Source organism: Dermacentor variabilis, chromosome 1 (assembly GCF_050947875.1).
Source record: "Dermacentor variabilis isolate Ectoservices chromosome 1, ASM5094787v1, whole genome shotgun sequence".
Classification (NCBI taxonomy): domain Eukaryota; kingdom Metazoa; phylum Arthropoda; class Arachnida; order Ixodida; family Ixodidae; genus Dermacentor; species Dermacentor variabilis.
In genome coordinates this window covers 186,563,181-186,585,335 of record NC_134568.1, presented here as the reverse complement: position 1 = coordinate 186,585,335, position 22,155 = coordinate 186,563,181, and the positions used below count along the sequence as shown (strand labels likewise).

Sequence of the window (22,155 nt, the reverse complement as noted above, 5' to 3'; positions counted from 1 at the left end):
TTGAGGGGTCGCACATTGCTTCAATCATTCTAGCTGCCTCGCATGAATTGAAATTGCCTGTTATACTCAAGCAAGCAGTCTTTGCTCATGTGAACGTAGCATCTCAGTAGCCACCTGATGTCTTTGCTATTCGAATTGAACATTGTACTACGTGGACAATGCACAGTCCCTTGCACTACATCAGTGGTCTGTTGAGAGCGCTTGAATGTAAGCGGCGGGAGCGTAGTCATTCCTGGCTTGCTGTCCCAGACTATGGTCAAGCCAACCCACGCCATGGAGATCATCATCATCATCAGCCTGGTTACGCCCACTGCAGGGCAAAGGCCTCTCCCATACTTCTCCAACTACCCCGGTCATGTACTAATTGTGGCCATGTTGTCCCTGCAAACTTCTTAATCTCATCCGCCCACCTAACTTTCTCCCGCCCCCTGCTAGGCTTTTCTTCCCTTGGAATCCAGTCCGTAACCCTTAATGACCATCGGTTATCTTCCCTCCTCATTACATGTCCTGCCCACGCCCATTTCTTTTTCTTGATTTCAATGCAATAGAGATGGAGATGGCAATGGAGATGCCTGTGGCCAGTTCAGCGCAGCAGCCGCCATGTGGACAGTGCACAACCCTTCATAGCTGGGACAGGAGCCAGCAGTCACCAGTGGCTGTCACAGCTCTCTAGGTGGAAAGGTGCAATGATGTGAAGAACGCTTGCTTGTGCCAACTACCACAGCGCCTTTTCTGAAATCCTTGCCTTGAGCCTTGCCGTCGAGTCTGCAGACACGGCCATGTTTGCTGAATGGCTGCCATACTTATGACCCTCGGCAAGCAACGGAAGCCAGCAGTGTAAACCAGCGACATCATGGGCGTGTGTGATGAACACGAGTGCATGGGCATTTCTTCAGCACAGCCACTGCCATGATTCACAACAAAATTCGAAGAATCCTGGCTAGTGTTCGATGTTGTGACGTAGCGCACATCTGTAGACAAGTTCAGCTGAGCTACAGCCAATGTAAGATTTTAAGGCAGCTCGGATGCTGAGCAGCACAAGAGGCAGAGCATCATGCAATGCCAATGAATCATATGATTTCAGCACTACGTACAGCTGGTGATGCAGGCACTCTATCAATCCATTGCTGACAAGGTGGCAGACAACTGTTCGAGTCCACGTAGTACCAAGCAGCTGGGTAAGGTGGAAGAATAGTGCAGATTGAAACTGTTGACCACAGTCTGTAGCTATGGTAGAGAGTACGCCAAATAGGGAAATTGAGTGCTGTGTGCATGAGCTATGCTGTCAGCAGTAAAATCTGATATGGGAATAGCAGCCCCAAAACAGATGAGGAGAAGGCCTTTGTTTGAAAAGAGGGTTTGAAGAAAAGATAACTTTGCACTGCTTGTGAGCTCCATGTGCGACGCACGACTGCAAAATTTGGCTGAGATGCTAGCTGCGAAATGTGCTTGTTTACCAAGCTGGAGAGTTGTTTCGGGCCCCTTTAAAATAAAACGTGAATTTTTTTCCCTACGAAGTTGGAAATAAATTGGCATGGCTTTCTGGCTGCACCTGGCAATTAATTTTTTTATTTCTTCATCAGAAATCATGTTAATATGCAATAGAGTTACTCTTCTTCCAGAAAAAACTTCAAAAACATGGAAGTTTTTTGCTTGTGCTTTGTTAATTTGTACATACAGGTAAAACAAAACTTTTGAGCAGGAGAGGAACTGAGCTTTCACACCATGGTTGTGAAAGCAGGCTGCCCTGCCACCATTTTACAATAAAACAAACTAGGGTATGTGATATATTCAATATTACATTAACAGGCCCACTGAGTTAGCTGACAAGTCATGAAAAACAAATGAATGCCATGCATAATAATATAACAATGACTTTAGTACCAGAATACACATTTCAGCATGACACACATAAACAGTACTTCCACTACACAAATGGGAAAATCGACAGCTTACCATTGAGAGGAATCAATGCAGAAAAGGCAGGCTTTACTTTGCATTGAGTAAAGGTGTGACCAAAAAGTTGGCAGACACTGAGAAGGAGCCCAGACAGTGCATGCACAGTGGCACGGCTTGATGGTTCTGTGTAAGTAGCTATGCCTGTCAGGAAGGGAATGCTGAAAGAAAATGCCAAAAGTTAGTTTAGAGTTATGACAGCGCCCAAATATATTTCAGTGCGTGAAGAGCCGTAGGGCTCTAGGGACCTCCAAATGCAACAATCGGACTATTGCAGGTATGGTCTGCACCTCCACATGCAAACATCTGAACTAGCCACAAGCTCTTCAGTCTGAAAATTTTTCTAACAGATAGCACTCCAGTACTCCATGATAATTCACAAAATATGGATAAGCTGCATTTCTCATCTGGCTTTCTAGCTGCATACAGCCTTGTTAACTTGAAGAGCTTACCTTTAGAATGACTATGTAAAGCCAGCAAGTGTGTATCAGCAGTAAGCTCACATTTCTGCTCCAGCTGGTTAGACCAGTTCAGACTAGCCTGTGTGATGACTTCCACTGAATGTACTGCATAGACACTGAAATATGCATGTCATTGCTGAGAGCCACTTAATAAAAAAGCCAAGTTTCTAACGTTCATGTCATGCACACTACCATGGTGTGGAACTGTAACCAGAACTGAGCCATTCATTTTTGTTTAACCATAACAAAACTTGCATCAAAATGTGTGCCGCCATTTTGGTGCTGAACCTGAACCGCAGCAAAACTGTGGAATCATCCAAACCAGTTCGGCCATCTGTTTATAAAAGTTCAGAATGAAATTAATGACCTGTTCTGAAGTGGTTTATCAAACAGTTTGGAATGACTTCCTGCAAAGCAAAGCAACCATTTCAAAGCAATATAACTGCGTCTATCTATTAGCTTCTAACAGCTGTCACAGCAATATTCAACTGAATGCTGTTTTGAAAAATCTGCGACTAAACAACCTAAGCAATACAAACTGAATACCGAGATGGTCTGTGACCAAATACATGCTGTGGACATGCTACGGAGTTCCTTCATTACTGCATGTATAAAGAAAAGTATGAAACAGCTTTTATCTATGCTGGAGGCGTTATGGCTGGTTAATATTAAAGCTTTTGTCTATGGCATGTATAACAATTATTTAATTTCATTCATTATACCTCAAAGGCCCCAGAGATATTACACAAGGGATGAGCTGAGTTTAACAGAACAGTGACTCTAGAACAACTTCGAAGTGATGTGGGTCGGAGTGGTGCATGGCACTGGCAGACAGACTGTTCCAGTCCCTTGCTGTTTTCACATAAAATGAGCGGAGATGGGAGGTAGTCTACGCCGTGGAATGATGCACGACTTTGCTGTGGTTAATGCAGCTGGATGAAGTGACGATGAGCTGGTAATATAGCTGAAATCTGAAGTGGTGCATGATAGAATTTGTGAAAAAGAGGAAGTCTAGAGGTATGACATAGTATAGTATGAAATAATATAGTAGTAATGAAAGCTTGTTTACTTCCCGTCTCATTGTTGCTCTATAACAAGCCTCTGCCAGAAGGTAGGCATTTAAAAGTAATTTCCTATGTCTAAAGAAAGGAGCTACAAGGAGCTTCATGGCGATGTAATTATTAACAGGAGAGTCTGCACAGTTCTAGCGAGTGTGACTACCCGTGCTATGGACTTACCTATTGGCACAGTATTCTGACAAAGCTGCACTTTTGAATATTGTAGAAAAATTATACTGGCAATACAAGGTGTACAAGTCTGAGAGATCAGCCAAGTGGAGGAGACTGCACTTAAGGTTCAGGTGCATGCATCTACAATATGAACACACAGGAGCCACTTCGCTCACACACACCACTGCCTAACTGGCTGTGACTTATCCCCATTGTCCATGTAGTGCTGCCTGTGAGCTATACCATCCCGGGTTTCTCTAGAAAGATAGAGCATACATAAACAGACCACAGGGAAAGAACGTCAGTTTGAGATATATAAGTTCAAATTAAATTTGGGTGTGAGAGACACATTAGGCCTGCATGACTTTTAATCGCCTCAGCATCTTGTCCGACAACTCAGCATTTACAGCCTGCTGCTTCTCTTATTCTTCCGTACTAAGGTGTATGCGCCACCTTTGCCTTTCACCTCAGGTATACCCTCTAGAAGAGCTGCTTATCGATGCTGCAGTCAGAAATCAGCTGTGTAAACTGCGGTGCTACACACAGAGGAGTGACTTTACATGTGTAGCTAATGTTGTTTGTATACCTTTACATTTAATATGCGTATTTCCAATGAGACCACCTCTTCCTTTCTCCATAGAGAGACAACTCTCATCAAGTGACATGTTCAGCAGATATGCGAGACTGCACCTAGGAAAATGTGGCTACCATGAAGAAAGTTGTGAATTCATTCCGGAATGAGGAAGGTAAACCTCAATATCCAACAAGATAGTGCAGCCCATGGGTAGAACGTCCGTGGCAACACCCGAAAGCCATACAGCATAGCAAAAGATAAATGTGCCTTTTAAAAGAATAATGTGGAAATCACTTGTATTACTAAGTTGCTCTACAATCTCCAAACTGGGGATATATGACACGATTTGACACAGGACTTGAGGGGCTTCGGACTTGATATTTTCAACAACTCATTTTGTTGCATTAAATGGCTGTCCTAGCCTCCTAAATCCTAGAAAAGATACTGGCAGACCTCGGAGAACCCTAAATAATTTAATGCAACAGCTTTTCCATAGCCTGTTTTTTTTTTTCGTTTTTACTGTATTGTGACGTCATGACACAGAATGTGGTCATGTGAGAGGATGTAGTGAGGTTTTGACAGTTGATCAGGCTCACTCGGGTCGTCTGCTATGCTGCTACATTGGCCCTCACAATGAGTAGAAGCATAAGAGGCAATCAGGCAAGCCAGAGTGAATGTCAAAAACGTCACAATGGCCCACTCCCACATGACCAGCCTCTGCATCATGACGTCACAACACAGTAGAAAGAAAACTGACGCTGGCTGTAGAAAATCTACTATATTAAATTACTTAGGGCACTCAGAGGCTTGCTGGTATTTGTTCTGAAGTTTAGAGGTCCTGGACCTTCATTTATGCAAAGAATGATAAGACAAAAATGACATGTCAGTACTCCTTTTAAAGGCATTTTTCAGTTATTGGTGGCTTGCTCCCATTTACTGTGAACTCGCATGTTTGTTCACTGTTTCAAGAATTAGTAAAACAAAGGAAAAAAGAAATATCTGCCTTATTGTTGGTAATTGTGATATCACAAGTTCTCTATGCTGGTTAGCTGTATCACTGAGCGGCAGTAGACTATTGGAGGGAGGCTTCCTCAAAGCAAACTGCCACTTGCAAAATATTTGGGCCCATTACACAAATATGTTTTTATGCTAGATATATTCATATTATAATATTACAGTCAATCGTGATTTTCGACATATTAGTGAAGGCAACAAGTCATTGGCAAGGACTTACAAAAGAAAACCTTCATGAATTCTGCCCTAGTTCATTAATATTAGGAAGCGACATAGCTGTAACGTAGGAAGTGGCAAAAAAATGAAGCGATACATGTGTTGCAGATGAAAACATATTTCGCCTTTTTACGATACCATTTAAATTTTTTATTTTCATTGAGCCATTATGAACTGTATTGAACTGGCTTAAACTGGTTCAAACTGTTTAATATTCTCTCTAGAGCTGAACCTGAACCAAATGTTTGAACCACAACCAAACCACAAACCACACCAAAACGAATTTCGGTCACACATCCTACCTGCTACTAATTCAATAGACTGGCAATCACAAAAGAGCTAAAAGTAGATACATAAAATTTCTAACATGCCCCGTAGCATGTTTATTACAGGCTATGGTCAAGCCAACACATAAAGAATAGGCCACGTCAACAGTAAAGTAAACACTGAGTTGTACAATCTGATTTATTTATTTAGTTAGATTTGGGTCAGCTGGTTGGTCAGTTTGAGGTCCTTAAAGTAACACAGGTGCAATGAGAGATGCCTTAGCAGAGAAAGGCCCTTGGAAAATTTCGACTATATGGAGTTCTTCGATTTTGAGCACCTGGGTAGACCTAAATCTAAGTACACAAGCATTTCTGCATTCAACACCTGTTGAAATGTACACTATTGGACATGTGGACGATAAGTGAGTAACAATCACTGCTGTCTTCCTGAACAGTATCACAAAAAATCTTACAGAAACAACATTTTGAGGTTCAAAACTTGCTAGAAAGCTGTATGTGAAGCAGAAATCATGTCGATTGCCACTGTTAATACAATATGAAGTGTTATACAAAACACAAATTTTAACTACTGCCATAAAGCAATAAGGTGGAAGGGACATTAAGAGTCAATGAACTTAATATGAACACACTTTCAGCATGTCAAAACCTCAGTGCATATAAGTAGTAATATAATAAGTGATAACTGATTAGAATGAATGAACAATTATGCTGCAAATTATAAGCTCTTCTTTTACACTGATACAAGGTGCTATCTGATATGTTCTGCGACTGAAGAGGCTGAAGGACAAAAATAGTTTTTGATTCCATCCCTGGACTACAATTGCATGCACTTCCCATGATGCTTTCAGTGTTTTGATCCTGGAGAAATTTAGTAGACATGCTTAAGACTGCTCACATGTGGGAAAGTGAAAGCATTATAGCCACTTTGATGAATTTTTTTTTTTCCAGCGCGTTCCTTGACCATACAAGCTCTCGCCTGCATTCTAACTGCGCCTCAGCAAGGCCAAATCAGAACATGCCAAGGGTCTCAACGCGCTCGCTTGCCCCAAGAAGTTCATAACAAGTTCAACTGGACATTAATGCTTTTTATTTTGTACATTCATAGCTGCGACGTGACTTGTGCAATGACACGCGTACTAGGCACGCCTTTAGCAAACCAGAACTGTGGAGCCACTGTGGCGTCGGGAAAGCGTGCTCATCTCGCACCCCAGAGGCTCAGGTTCTATTCCCACCCAGACCATAATGTACCAAATTTTATTTTCAAAGCCATTAATCTACTTTGTTTACAGTAACTTCCCCGAGAAATGTGACATCAATTCAAGCATTTTTTTATGTGTTTTTACTCTTTGTGCCGTCGGCCAGGTGGATTTTTGTGTAATGGGGCATATAATGCTTTCACATTAAAATGGAAAATTATCTTGGAGGATACTAAGATTCAGAGCCACAAAACCCTGAAACATAGTTTCGGTGTTACCCGTGATCTGAGAAAATGTTTTGATGATGACTCTTATCATTTGCCAAAACCTCACAAATCAGACGACAGAAAGTTTCCTTGGCAGATATCTTTTGTGCCAGTAGAAGGTTTTTCTTTTGTGTTGTTTTTAATGTTTCCAATTTTGCTGATATAATAGTAATGTTGCTTGCTGTTCTGTAATGACACAACCACAACCATGTGCCAACGGATACCTAGCAAAGCTAAATCTTCAGAGTTAACCATTTTATGATTGCAAGTACTTTCATTTTTCGACCTTATCTCTACTGTATTAATATGGGTCAGTCAGCAGTTGCCATAACAAATCCATGTAGTGTGACATACTTTTTTTGTGTGTGCGGTGCTAAATATTAACGTGAGGGAACAAGGAAAGCCTGGAGCCAATGTTTCAACAAGGAGACTTATCTTAGTCCCTGATAAAGACAAGTTCCCTTGTAAAAACGTTGGCTCCAGGCTAAGGTTTCTCTTGTTCAGCCACTGCTGATCAAGTTTCCATGTTCCTATAACCCCTTGGCCTTGTACTTATAATAAATTTTTATTACACGAAATGTTCATGTACTTGCATGCACTCCTCCTGCATCAGACTAAAAATTTGCGGGACAACTACCTGTTTATTTTATTTGCTAAAGCAAACTACCTCTGGGGCAAAAAATACAGACACATACAAAGAAAAAACATACTCACAACTTGCTGAGAAGCCAGTCAAAAGCTGGCCATGTCTTATACCATTCTTGTCCAATGTGCTCATCAAATGCTGCTACCACAGCTGGCATTTTTAAAGTATAATTTGAGATTTTTAATGGGTCAAACAGTGGGCTTTGTGGTTGCGGCAGTCTACCATCTGCATGAGACGTGACATAAATCACAATTCTTCAGCCACACCACATGGCAAACAGTGCAGCTTTCCAGTATATTACCTACTTTGTCAGAATTTCTACAATATTTACACATCTGTAGATGCCTACCCACACATCAGAAAGTTCACTTGATTCCACACTTTATATCCTGCCCAAACTAAAATTGCTGTTCACAAACTGAATTCCTCACCGTTTCATTTTATGCTAAAATTTCAGGATAATTTGTAGACTTGTTGCAAATAGCCATGCTAGAAGAGGAAAAAAAAACTGAGACAACCAGCCCTGCAAACTGCAAAAGTGTGAGATGTTTATCACACAAGATTTATCAAAATCTAAGCCATTTGCTAAAATATGAAAAATAGTAATTTAATGTATACACTTTAAGACCAAATATGACATATGAATGATGCACGGAACAATCAACAGCAAGCAGCTCACATGTCTCTTGAAGGTAACAGTGGTAAAAAGAGGACGACACCAAGAAGACAAACACGGCACTAAGTTTGCCTCCTCTCACATCATTGTTGTTTTACCTTCAAGTTCTGTAATGTACCAACCAGTACAATTCAACACACTTTAACATTTCTCATTCTGGCCAACATCAGCCCATTTATTTATTATGTTTATTCTGGACAATCCATCCCTTTTTTACTGGAACATCTTGTCCCACTTGCTCTTGATTAAAAAGATTATTTAATACACCATGAAGTGCCCAAATAAGTGTATAAAAGAAAATTACTGCACTGTGACCATAGTTGGCATCAATAATGAAATCTGTTTCTTGCATTCCCAGGTAGGGTTCTGAGTTTTTCTATACTTGATACATTTATCTGAAAAATTAAGAATTTTCAAACTGTGGCATGTGCACACAACACGTGACTAGTGACTCCAATACTTTACTTTCTACCAGAAAGCCACATGAGAGTTTTCTGCTTTACCCTAGTTTGTGATTATGCAGGTGGCTTACTATCACACACATGACGAATTCAGTGTTACAAAATCTGAAGATTTTCATGGGTATCTACAGGTTCTTTTCAGAATATACAGATGTGCAGATAATTTTCAAAACTTCCAGAATTTTATGTCTAGGGCAGAAAGTTGTGTACCTGCTTCCTTTTTGTGGCATGTTAACCTACCAGGGTTCCCCGGCCAAATTAGGTTATGCAGAACCTAGGAGTTTTGCAAGCAGTATTAGGAAGTGGGCTATTAGGCATAGTTATAAAATATGTTACTTTATCTAAGCGGTTATGACAGATGCAATGATAGACTGAACTAGTACATAACATGACCTCCTCCAATTCAACCAGCCAGTCCTTGCTCTCACAAGTTCACCTGACTGACAGGTAAGCGAAAAAAGAAGAAGAAAGGCACACCACAAAGGTTCCTTAGCAGCCAAAACAAATTCAGCCGAAACCCCTTTTCCCCCTTTACTTATACAGTTTCTCGTTTCTCATTTACACAGTTTCTCAACAATAAATTTATACTGCACTTTGGATATACTGAAGCCACCACCCCCCCATCACATATGCACTACAGCAATCTTCAGCAGTGCTGCACAAGACAATCCACTGTACAATTTTCAGGCCCATGGCACCTCCCCTGAGATTACATGCTTTGTCCTGACAGGAGCAGTCTCTAACACACAGCAGGAATAGTGAATACACTTGGTGAAGGCTAGTGGGGCTCATCAAAACCGAGAAGTGGGGCAAGCTGTCCTTAAAGAACAGAAGCTGTTTTGTGCATGGACAGCATGCTTGGCTTTTCAAACTACTTCCGTTTCTTGTTTGATGATTGTGTGTTAAAACTTACAAAGGACTTAAGAGCTTTGTAAGAATTTGCAAGGCAAGTGAAACTGATGATGTGAACTTTAAAACCATGAATAACTAGTATCATGTCACAATTTCTACAGAAGTAAAATGAATGCCGTAGTAAACACCGTATAAATTTTGATTTTGCTCAATTGTTGTAATGTGTCTAATGCATGTACTGAACTAAAATGATAATATTATCTCAAATAGATTTTTTTTAAATTAAAAAGTTCTTATTGGGAAATTGCCCTCATATTGCAGTGTCAGTGCTGAAAATTTTACTTTTTAAGCAATTGCAGCATGAATGTTATTGTTTTAGTTCAGTCAAAAGCACTCATTGTACACAAAATTTCAAAAAAGTCTCAACACTTTAATTGCATCAGTTAATATTTAAATGTTCCTTGACCAAAGTACAAAGACAGATATAAAAGCTCAGAATTGGAATACTTGTCAATATATTTACACAAAACTTGCTGATGCCATGAGGAATGCCATTACTAAGCAGGTGCAAATTTGAATTTTCATTCAGAGGAAGTTGTGAAAATTACAAAAATTTCTGATGTCCTGTATGTGTCTAATAAATAAATACATAAATAAATAAATAAATAAATAAATAAATAAATACTATTATGTACTGAAGATCATCGTAAAACCAAGAATATCACTCCAATATAGCACCGCATAATTTACTGCCATTACAGTTGTACAGTTTCCTTGGCAAATGACAAGCAGGCAACATGCCAGTGATTTCTGTAATGCCACACTGTCATACCACATTTTTATACTACAATAAGGCATCTTCTCGGTGTGTCCAGTCAAAAGAGAAAAGAATGTGTGCAGTAACAAGCAGAAGAGCTCCTTTGTTGACAACTGCAAGTATGATGCTTGTAACACACATTTGTCTAGTTGCATGAAAAAAGATATGACCGGCTACCAGACTGTTGAATATGTGGCTGCATGAGTCCAACTTACAATCCAGAAAGGGGGAGAGGGTCGTCTTCTATCATTACATTGTAGTGAAAGCAGGTGCTTACCCCTCTTTGAACATGCAGAAATGGACTGATGACGTAAGAGTGACAAAATAAGCTAGAGTTATAGTTAATGGGGTGTCGATAGTACAGTAGAACCTCATTCATATGTTTTGGAAAAAGAACGCAAGAGAAAATGTACTAACTGAGAAAATGTAGAATCCAAAGTCACAAAAAATATGACAGGCTCAAATGTAGCTGACATCTACGTAACACAAAGTGCTGCGCAAATCGTAGCAGCACGACACCGACGCATGCCAAGATTGTTAGGCCCTAGCAATCCGGGACGCATGTTTTCGTTTTTAGGCTTTGGCAAGCTTACATTTGTGCTCCTCATTTTCAGACTGGGTCACCAGCTTTTCCGAGCGGGAAATCTCGGCAGGAAGTTTTGACGTGCCGACATGCCTCAAACTGCTGGGGCCCAAGCGACCAGAGATGCACTTTGTCGTTTTCCTATTTCGTATTACTATAAGACGGAAATGGGAAACCGAAATGATATCGAGCTCCTTCCTGTGACGACTCCCTCAGAGTAATGAAAGCCAATCTCGAAAGCCATGCTTTTGCCTAGGTGAGTGACGCCGGAATATGACGCCTACAATGCCATCAGAGCAAAACATGTCACTCACTTCACACCACCTGCAGCAGAGAATGGCAGCGCATTTGGGTTACCGCCTATTAAACGCATGCAGTATGATTTCAACGGCACTATATTCCACACACTGTGAAAGAAATATGTGAAGATCCTTATCGCAACAGGGTTGGCGGCGATAGCTGTGAATGCGGTGTGCGACAACCCATGAGGAGATTTGCTGAAATCACCAAAGACCAGAATTTACATTGAAATGTTAAGTATCAGGCCTTGCCAAAAGTGTTAGTCATGGTAATAAAAGAGCTCAATATATTCCTCAGCGGCACCGTCAAAAGGCAGCAGATTTCATCCTTCAGTTTGATATAGCTATTTTTGCTGCCTCGAAAGGACGGTTCCGCAATTTTCATGAGAGGCATGACCTACACTTTTGCACATCTTTTAGGTAAATAACTGTTTTTTTTTTCTTTTATCTCATGTTCATTCTCTTAATGCCTCTGGCTTGCTGACCCGAAGTCTCTTCACTTTCGTTAGATTGAATGTCGCATATTTCAAACTATTTAGGCATACCCGTGTGATTCTAATTAAAAATATTTTGCTGTATTTGTTTCAATTTTGTGCAGTCTCCAACACATTGAAAAAATTCAGAATTGCACTCACATGGCATGGTATGCAGTGAGCACAAGTGTACATACGCACATGTGCGTTGCTTCTGAAAGCGAACACCGATTGTGTCAGTACAGTGGAACGTCGTTAATACTACACACCTGGCAGGTATGCGGCACAACTACGCTATAAACTAATTTACGCAGTAACTGGCAATACAAATTTGCATATCTCATGCATAAATGTGCCTTTGCTAACAAAGAAAGGAATGCCATGCAAAACTAAATTTTTATTCTTGTACAATGTTCAACTTCATTAAAACACGGTACTCGCTGTGACATGGTGCCGATAATCCTGTGTACTAATTTCTGCGGAGTGCATATCCTAGTAAGCGCATGCTGTCATTGTGCCGGAAGAATGTGTGTTTGCCGGCAGACTGAATTCACATTTCATGGGAGCATCTGTGCAGTGAGCTGTCTTCATTATCATGTTGCTAGCCATGCACAGGTACAGCACATATGTCATTGATTCAATGTGTGGACTTTCGCTTCTGCAAACCACCTGTGCGTCGGCCAGTCCCACTAAAAGAGGCAGCAGGGAATGATTACACATTGGAGTTACCGTATCTACTCGCATAATGATCGCACTTTTTTGTCAAAAAAACCCACGCAAATTCAGGGGTGCGATCATTAAGCGAGTTAAATTTTCTGTGAAAAGAAAAAAAAATTGTTTTCGTGCCGCAATTGCTGTGGGATCAGAACAGGTCAACAAACAGCCGGCTGCCGCTGTAACAGTGCAGGACACCAAAAAAAATGGCGGCTGGCCGAGCAAGCCAAACGCACCGAACGAGATTTTTTTTTCTTGTGAGTACATTTCGTGCACTGAAACAGTTTCTTCCATATCAGTCATGAATAATATCATTAATATCGGAAAGTTTGTGGCAATAACGTAGCCATGTCCCCTTTGAGGGGCAGAAACAGAGATGGGCATGCTTAGCTGCCAGTGACATAGAAACACATGGCGGGCATGCTGCAATAACTGTAGCATTTGTCTTCCTTACTATCCTAATACGGTATGTTTCCGTAAAGGGTGGACGAATATCTTAGCTGTGTTAGAAGCGTCGACGTATGAATAGGGTACATTTCTAACGTATCAGTGCAAACGTGACTATTATTGTTGCCGCTCGCGATTTGTTGTGTGCCCACAAAGTGCAGACAAGAGCAATCAAACAGCGCCTTTTTTGTTGTTGTTGACCAAAACCATTATAAAGCCTACAGATAATAAAGCCAAGGCAAGTTTGGTTGTAGCATTTTCTTTTTTTTCATGGAAGGGCGGAAAGTGATGAAAGGAATGAAGTGGGGCATCTGCTTAAGAATCTGTTTGGTGCATGCAGACCGCTTGGTATGTCTTGAAGAGTCGTTCGCGTAGCATTTGACAGGTGGTAAGCGCAAACATAATTAGCTAGACTTGGCAGACGACATATCGCTGCGGCAAGTTCGGGGTGCAATCATTACGCAGGAAAGAAAAAAATCAAATTTTGACGACAAAATTAAAGGGTGCGATCATTATGCAAGTAAATACTGTATCTCCTATTAAAAGCATACAGCACACTTCAAATGGTGCTCCACAAGCACTGCTAAGAAGATAGGTTAAGATACTTATTGCAATAAAGATGGTGATAATAAGTCAAAGGTGTGCCCATCAGTGGCCATATTAAAACAAAGCTTTCTTTGTCCCCTTCCCCCATTTTTCAGGTGTTGGCCTGCTGCTGTCTTGCAAGTTATACAACTTGGGTCACTGTAAATGTGCCACTTGGGCCACTGGGCATGCACAACTGGGCATGTGGTAATGGGTATGTGTCTGAATGGACAACTTGGGTGGCTGGGTATATGCGGCTGGGCACGAGGCATTGGGTACTAGGTTGGTGGCCAATAGACAAGCAGAACAAGAGGCAAGAAGTGAAGAAGTCAAAGTGAAGAAGTTGGCAACAGGAGCAGCCAAGCATGGACAAGAAGTTAAGTGGACTAAATAAAACCAGAGTGTGCATGAAGTGAGGAGCGTTGAGCTATACAGAAGTGAAGAAAGAGAAGTGGAGACAATTAAAGATCAAAGAAGTAGGGGTGGGTGAGTGATCCAAGTTTTGAATATGAATCAAATACTACCCACAAGCTATTTGTAATCACATTTGAGAAGCCACTATTCAGTATTTTCAAATATTTAAAACTGAACGAATATTTTGCAATACTGTTCTCCTTCTGCTAAATAAAGTATCACAAATCACCAAAAGTTAGAAAACTATAAATGTTTTTGAGGCAATGCAGAAACAAAATGGTTAATGCAAGCTTTGTTTTCGGTTTCCCGGCGGAAACCTACATGACAACCTGTGATTCTTGCTTGCACAGTAGAACCTTGTTCATGCTTTGGGAAAAACGAACTAACAGAGAAAACATACTCACATGTCACTAAAAATTTGGCAGACTCAATTGTAGTTCACATCTATGTAATGCAAAGCGTTGTACTATTTCTTGAAGCATGAGATGCTGACACGTGCCGAGCTGGCAGAGACAAAGTGGTTCAAGATGCACATTGTTGTTTTTGCGGGCTCAGCAAGCTTACGTTTGCGTTACTCGAATTTGGCTTAGTTCTGCACCTTCTTTGTGTGGTGAATTTTGGCTAGAAGTTTTCTCGCCACCACTCAGCGGGAATCGTTGTGGCACAAGATGCCAATGCACATCAGTGAGGCTCGAGTGGCCCTAAACGCACTTTGCCATTTTCCCATTACATAGTGTTTTAAGCCAGTGATGAGAAACGGGAACGAAATTGAGCTGGTGGGCGATGCCAGAATATTGTCACAAAGATAACCAAGATGAATTCGCCGGAACAGAACAGCTTTCTTTTTCTTTGGGCCGACACCCAAAATACCTCAGGGCACAAATGCACCCTTCGTCGTCACCTCTCTGGCGGTCGGTGCCTGTAGTGGGCAGCTGACTTCTGGCGATCGGGATTCATAGTGGGCAGTTTACTTTGCGTCATTGCTCCCTACGTGAAAAGCGACCGTCCCGGTCGCTGGTCAGATGGCGACAGAGGGCACGGGAGAAAGTGTATGAGACGGACACGTCTTCGCGGGCAAAGTATGGTTTGATCCATACTACATGGACAATCTCGGCTCGTGGCCGTCGTCGGCTCGAGCTCATAGTAGTACTCTGAGGGACTACCTCCTAGTTCACATCGCTGAGTCGCCTGATGATCTTGTATGAGCCAAAGTATCTACGCAGTAATTTTTCCGACAGCCCCTGATGACGGATGAGTTTACATACCCAAACGTAGTCACCAGGATCGTACAGGATGTTCCTTTGGCCACTGTTGTAATGGCGGGCGTCAGTACTCTGCTGGAGGCAGATGCGGTTGTAAGCAAGCTGTCGAGCTTCTTCGGCCTTCTGGACGATGTTGTCAGCGTCGTTGCTTCTTTTTTCATTGTTGACCTGGAACATGGCATCTAAAAGTGTTGTTATGCAGGCCCATAAACCAGTTTAAATGGTGTGAATCGGGTGGTTTCCTGAACAGCCGTATTGTATGAGAATGTCACGTACGTAAAACTTGGTCCCATAACTTGTGCTGTACGACAAGGTACACCGAGATCATATCGGCGATAGTTCTATTGAGGCGCTCCGTAGGTTCATTAGTTTGTGGGTGATAGGCCGTAGTCTTTTGATGATTGGTTGCAACACTTCTTTGCATAGTGAAACTGAGTCGATGAGAAGGAACGTTTCTTAGCTGTTTTCGAAGTTCTTTTTGTAGGCAATGTTGTTGCGGAGGCGGTAAGAAGTCAGCCCTTATGACATCAGTCGTGGGACAACAACGTCGGCTCCCTGGAGGTATAGCATGAGAGAGTAAAACATCTTTATTAATAATATTTGAATGGCGAGAGCAGTGTGGGAGGAACCCTCAGTCCAGGGTCCCTAAGATGATTCCGGCGATGTTTCGAGCCCGTTGTATCACTGCTCGGAGGACCTCGGGAGGTCCGTCGCGGAGGGCATCGTCCCACAGCTCTTTGTTGCGTAGGGGGTAAAGGAGAGTTGGCAAAGGGAGGAAAGAGGTTTGCAGTGCACTCAATCGTGACGTGGAAGATTGTGGGCGAGCTGCCACAGCCAGGGCAACGATCTGCATAATGGTGTGGGTAGAATTTATTGAGAGAGACAAGATTAGGAAAAGTTGCGGTTTGTAACTGGCGTAATGCCACTGCTTCCTCCCGCGAGAAGGACGGCGGTGGTGCAGCGTGGGTGCGACGAATGCGTGTATAATGACGGAGTATGTCTTTGTAACGGAGCAAGGGATCCCCCCACTCTGAACTAGTCGCCTCACCACGCCGAGTCACCCGGAGGGAAATTTCTCGGGCAACCGCATGTGCGCATTCATTACCTGGCAGCGAGGTATGACCAGGGGTCCAGAGTAAGTGGATGCGGGGAGGTGTGGTTGGTGTATTTTGCGGGATCTGTTTGAGAATTTGGTGAGCCGCTCTCGGGATGCCATGTTTTGATAGGAACGCCCGGCATGCCTGTTGCGAGTTCGTCAATATATACACTTCCTCAGGAACACGGATGGCGTATCAAATTGCAAGAGCAACACCGAGAATTTCTCCGTAAGCGGCATTTGTTCCGCGCATTGCAGCAGAGTCTCTCAGGGATTCGGTGCCATCCAAAACTACCGAGGTATAGCCCTCTTGAGTGCGTGATGTGTCAGTGTATAAAGTGTGTGTTTCCGGGATGTTTGCAAGCATGCGGCCAATGTATCGTACACAGGCTTTGCGCCGCCCTTTGTCATGCTCGGGGTGCATATTACGTGGCAATGGATGAATACTTAGTGCTTGACGTACCGCTGACGACAAGATCGTTGGACGGGTTTCAGACTCAAGGGGTGGGACAGAGTATCCTAGCCGTGTGAGAAGATGGCGGCCAGTAGGAGTGAGTAAGAGGCGTTGGCAATGGCTGACCCAATGTGCCTCTAGCAGCTCGCCTAGTGTGTTATGTGTCCCTAAGTTAAGGAGACGGCGTGTGGAAGTATAATTCGGGAGGCCATGGGCCAGCTTCATCGCTTTGCGAATCATTGCGTCTATGCGAAGTTGTTGCGCTTGGGTCAACCGCTGAAATGGGAGATGGTATGTAAGGCGGTTGATCACGCATGCCTCCACCAAGCGCAGCGGGTCCTCTTCTCGAAGGCGCGAGCGCCTGTTGGAGACCCTCCGGATCATGGCCAGAATTTGCTCAATCTGTCTGGATAGAAGGGAAACAGTGTAGTTTGACCTGCCATCCGCTTGGACGTGTAGGCCGAGGATACGAGCACGATTAACCTGTGGCATCGGTGTGCCATCCACGTGCACAGTGATAGGGGGAGTAGAGGAACGGCTCCGGGGGCAAATAATTACGAGCTCCGACTTTTCCGGAGCACACCTTAAGCCGCATTTTCTCGCGTACTCGGAAACTGTATGGACTGCTTGCTGCAGTCGGTCCTGGATGGCTCCGTCGGAACCCCGTGTCGACCAGATAGTAATGTCGTCTGCATAAATAGCGTGGGCGACATCAGGGATCTGGTCGAGTAGTCGGGGGAGCCCTGCGAGCGCGATATTGAATAAAGTAGGGGAAAGAACTGAGCCCTGGGGTGTCCCACGTCCTACAAGGCGAATCGTACCGGATCGATGCGGTCCCATTCCTACGGTGGCTGTGCGATCTCGAAGAAATGCGCGGATATAGTTGTACATACGAATTCCACAGCCTGAATGTGCAACATTGCGAAGGATGAGGTCATGTTCAACATTATCGAATGCCCCTTTTAGGTCTAAGGCTATGAGTGCTCTCGTTTGGGCGGACGACGGAGGTCCTATGACTTCCTCCCGCAGTTGTAAAAGCACATCTTTGGCAGACAGATGAGCCCGATATCCGAATTGAGAGTTAGAAAAGAATGATTTTTCTTCGAGGAAGGGCTACAGACGCCGCAAGAGTACATGCTCCATGATCTTACCAATGCAGGATGTTAGGGAGACGGGTCGTAAGTTTTCAACCTTAACAGGCTTGCCCGGTTTGGGGATCAGTGTGATGTCGGCGTGTCGCCATGCTTGGGGAAGCATGCCCTTGCGCCAGCAATCATTGAAGATATGGGTGAGGTGGTTAATATCCGCGTCACTGAGGTTACGAAGGGTGGCGAAACGGATGTGGTCGGCTCCCGGTGCCGTGTTGCGGCGCAGGTCTTGTAGGACCACCCGCACCTCGTCAGATGTGATGTCCGCATCTAGCAATTCGTTCGCCTCGCCTACATAAGGATAGTCAGGGTACCGCGGCGGCGGGCCTGTGGGTATGAAATGCTTCTCTAGCTCTCTGAGGAGTGCCGAGACATCATCCCTGTACTCGTGCATTAGGATGTGCAGCTGTTGAAATGTTTTTCCCTTTGTTGTGGTGGGATCTGTGAGTGAGCGAAGAATCGACCACGTTTTTGCTGTGCTCAATGTGCCTGAGAGGCGATCGCAAAATCCTTGCCAGTTATTCCTCGTAAGGATCTCTGCATACTCCTGAGATTCCCGTGTAATTTGATCTATACGTTTCCTAAGTTTGCGGTTGAGGCGTTGTCGTTTCCATCGTCGTGTCAACCCTCTACGGGCGTTCCAAAGATGAAGTAAATGCGAGTCTATGTCTGGTGTCTCGGTTGTGGTGCGCAGTGTGCTCGTGGTGGCCTCTAGATGTTGTGCGAGAGAGTCAAGCCAGCGTTTGTACCCTTGGCGCTCAGGTGGGTCCTGGCGACGTTCCCTGAATTTCGCCCAATCCGTTATACGCAAATTTCGCTCGGGCCTGCGCGCACCCCGTAATGACAAGGTGGTCGCCACAATGTAGTGGTCACTACCAAGGTGCTCCTCTAAAGGCCTGTGCGCAACGACTGGGCCAGTATTGCGCACGAAGGTAAGGTCAGCGCAGGTGTCACGAGATACGCTGTTGCCCATCCGATTGCGGTGCTCTGGGTCGGTAAGGAGTGTGTATCTCATGCTACAGATGGCATTCCATAAGCGGGTTCCTTTAGCCTGCGATTTAACGTGACCCCATGCAGTATGCGGAGCGTTAAAGTCGCCGGCCACCACACAAACCCGTCCAAACCTACCAAATTCTGTTAGTAGGTGCTGAAAACAGTGCGTTCGCAAACGGGGGGAACTGTATGCATTGAGTATAAACAGACTCTCGCTGCGTTTACCTTACGTAATTATTTCCAATATTTGGTGAAGAATGTCAATGTTAGTGGTATGCATGCAACATGTAACATGTTTCGAAACTAAGGTTCCCACAAGAGGAGAGACACCCGAGAGCGTGCTGTAGCCGGATAAAGAAGGGGTGCAATTGACTTCCTGCAAGAGGATGACATCGGGAGGGTTCGTGGATGTGGCGATATACTGCTGTAGGGAACCTCGTTTTCGGCGGAATCCCCTACAATTCCACTGCCACACCACTAGTTGCTCCGCGTTACGCGGCGCCATCATCATCGCGAGAGGAAGCAGGCGGTCGTGCATAGGGATGCGGGCGCCGGGTGCCCACATTTGAAGGTTGCGGCCGAGAGCCTTGGTCGGAAAGCGCGCTTTCGTTGTTACCGCTAAGCTCAGGAACTTGCATGCGTGCGAAAGTGCACTCTATACATGATTTTACTTGCTCCGTAATCCCTATTTGAAGGGCCTCCATTTGGAGTTCTATCCTGTCCAGAGCCGCCTGCATACTAGTGCTGATGTCTGCCACCAGCGCATCGATTTGTTTTTGTAGGCGCTCACAGCGCACCTCCATGTCACGACGTAGGCAGGCTATTTCTATTAGAGGATCGGGATTTGGTAACGAACTGGTAATAGGGGAAGGGGTAGGGAGAGATTTACTGGGCGGAGCAAGCTGTGGGGTACCCTTCACCCGACCTACCTCCCGAGGCGCCCCCATTGCTGTTTTCTTCTCCGGAGTCCGCTGCACCCCTGAAGGGACCAGGGTCACCTTGGCTTGGGCGTTGGTCTGCAGGGCCTTCTTGTAGGGTTGTCGGGAAGATGGGGAAGGAGGGCGCTTCTCTGGGAGGCGCACCGATGCCTCGCGGGATCGGGACCGAGACTTGGAGCGGGTCCGGAACTTGCAACAAGAGCTCGAACGGGTCTCCGACCGGACTTTTCTGGTCACCTTCGTTGGGGCGCGCGACGTTCGGGTCTCCGCCGTATCTGTGGTAGTGGTCGGGTCGCTGGATGGTTGGAGTTCACGCTGCTCTTTCTCAAGAGCTTTCCGCACCCAAGCTTTGTTCAGTGTCTGCCTAGCACGCCGCGGGCAGTTTGGATCCGCTGTAGGGTGAGTGCCGTCACAGGATCTGCAGTGTGGGGTGCACGGATGTGATGTGGTGGGGTTGTCAGTCCCGCACGTCGCGCAAATGACCACATGCGGCGTAGGACAGTAATCAGCGCAATGGCCGAGCTTGTGACATATCTTGCAAACCAGTTCGCGGGGTCGATGGGGGTAGCAGCGGAGTTCGGCACCATAGAAACGCACGTAGCGAGGCACTTTAAGTCCTTCAAATGTTACCAACGCAACGTTGGTTTGACCCATCATTCGTGCTTGAAGTATTTGAGTTCCAGGAGCCACAAGCTCATCCACTAGATTGGATGACGATGTACCGGGCAAAAGGCCAGGAACAATTCCCTTGCATGAGTTGTCTGGGGCCGCAAAATATGTCGTGATGGGATAGACCCGCTGACCAAGGTTCAGCTCCCTCACCTTGTACAATGCGTCGGCTACGTGTGACTGAGGTGTGCTGATGATTGCCAAGTTCTGCTGAGGTCGCAGTCGGAATATGATGTCCTGACGATCCTCGGTGGTCAAGCCAGCAGCACTCCATAGAGCACTGGCGAGTTCTGGGCGCGTCCACTTATCGAGACAAAGTCCTCCGTGAGGCCGCAGAATTATCTTTTCATCGTGCAAAGGAAGTTGAGGCTGGTTCTGATTCCAAATGCGCTTGCGTACGGTAGGCTGGGAGGCATCCGGAATGCCCAAGATGTTCTCGGAGGGTTGCGTCTTAGCGCGCGTTTGACGGTTGCGTCGCTTATGTATGACTGTCTTCCAACAGCCACCTGTGTCGTCGTCAGTTTTGTCGTCGTAAATGTTCGGGGCAGCATCTTCTTCCATCCTTTCCCTGGTCGGAGTGTCTACCTCTCGTTGTTGGGAGGGAAAATTGGCGACGATGGGATCGGCGGCCACTCCCGTGGTATCCACCTCGGGTGTCTTCGTTGTTGTCGAGGAACGCGCGTCGGCGTTCTCCGTCGCCGATTGCGTCTTCTGCTCATTGGAAAATCATAGCATGAGAGGAAGCAATGTGCTGTCTGCACGTTGGAGGTCAGCCATCTCGACAGTGTCTATTACATCAAGAAATGGGAATTCTTGCTCTAAATCACTTGGCTTCAAAGGTATAGGTGCACGTGAGAGGCACTCAGTGTCGCGGTGCTTATGTCCGGATCGATAAACTACTGTGATGTCGTACTCCTGAAGGTGGAGGCTCCAACGAGTGAGGTGGCCTGAAGGGTCCCTAAGTCTCGCAAGCCAGCACAGTGAGTGGTGGTCACTTACTATTTGAAAAGGTCGGCCGTACAGGTAGGGTCGGAACTTGCAGATGGCCCAAACGACGGCAAGACGCTCCTTTTCAGTCGTGATATCGTTGACCTCCGCCTTTGTCGGACTACGGCTCACGCCGGCTACTACTCGTTCGGCGCCGCCTTGCCACTGGACGAGTATGGGCACCGAGCCCCACGTTGCTGGCGTCTGTGTGGATTTCTGTGTCAGCCTTGTCGTCGAAATGCATGAGTACGGGGGCTGTTTGCAGTCCCTTCCGCAATTCTGTAAATGCTGCTTGTTGCTCATCCATCCACTCGAAGGGTACATTTTGGCATGTTAATCTGGTTAATGGTTCGACGATCCTTGAAAATCCTTTGACAAAACGACGATAGTAAGTGCAGAGACCTAAAAAGTGTTGAACTGCCTTCTTGTCAGTTGGACGCGA

General features: G+C 44.9%; 1 protein-coding gene across 2 annotated transcripts in view; it reads right to left on the bottom strand.

Annotated features, from left to right (window-relative positions):
* The window catches only part of LOC142589684 (RAB11-binding protein RELCH homolog), a 210,697-nt gene that overhangs the window by 73,584 nt on the left and 114,958 nt on the right, over positions 1-22,155 (bottom strand). For both annotated transcript variants that reach the window (XR_012829913.1, XM_075701229.1), the window contains exons 14-15: positions 7,914-8,070; positions 1,957-2,117 (exon numbers count right to left, since the gene is read on the bottom strand). Coding sequence is in view for 1 of the 2 variants with exons in the window: in XM_075701229.1 (XP_075557344.1) it covers positions 1,957-2,117; positions 7,914-8,070 (318 nt within the window). In the remaining variant the exon portion in view is untranslated. The remainder of the gene's footprint in view (positions 1-1,956; positions 2,118-7,913; positions 8,071-22,155) is intronic.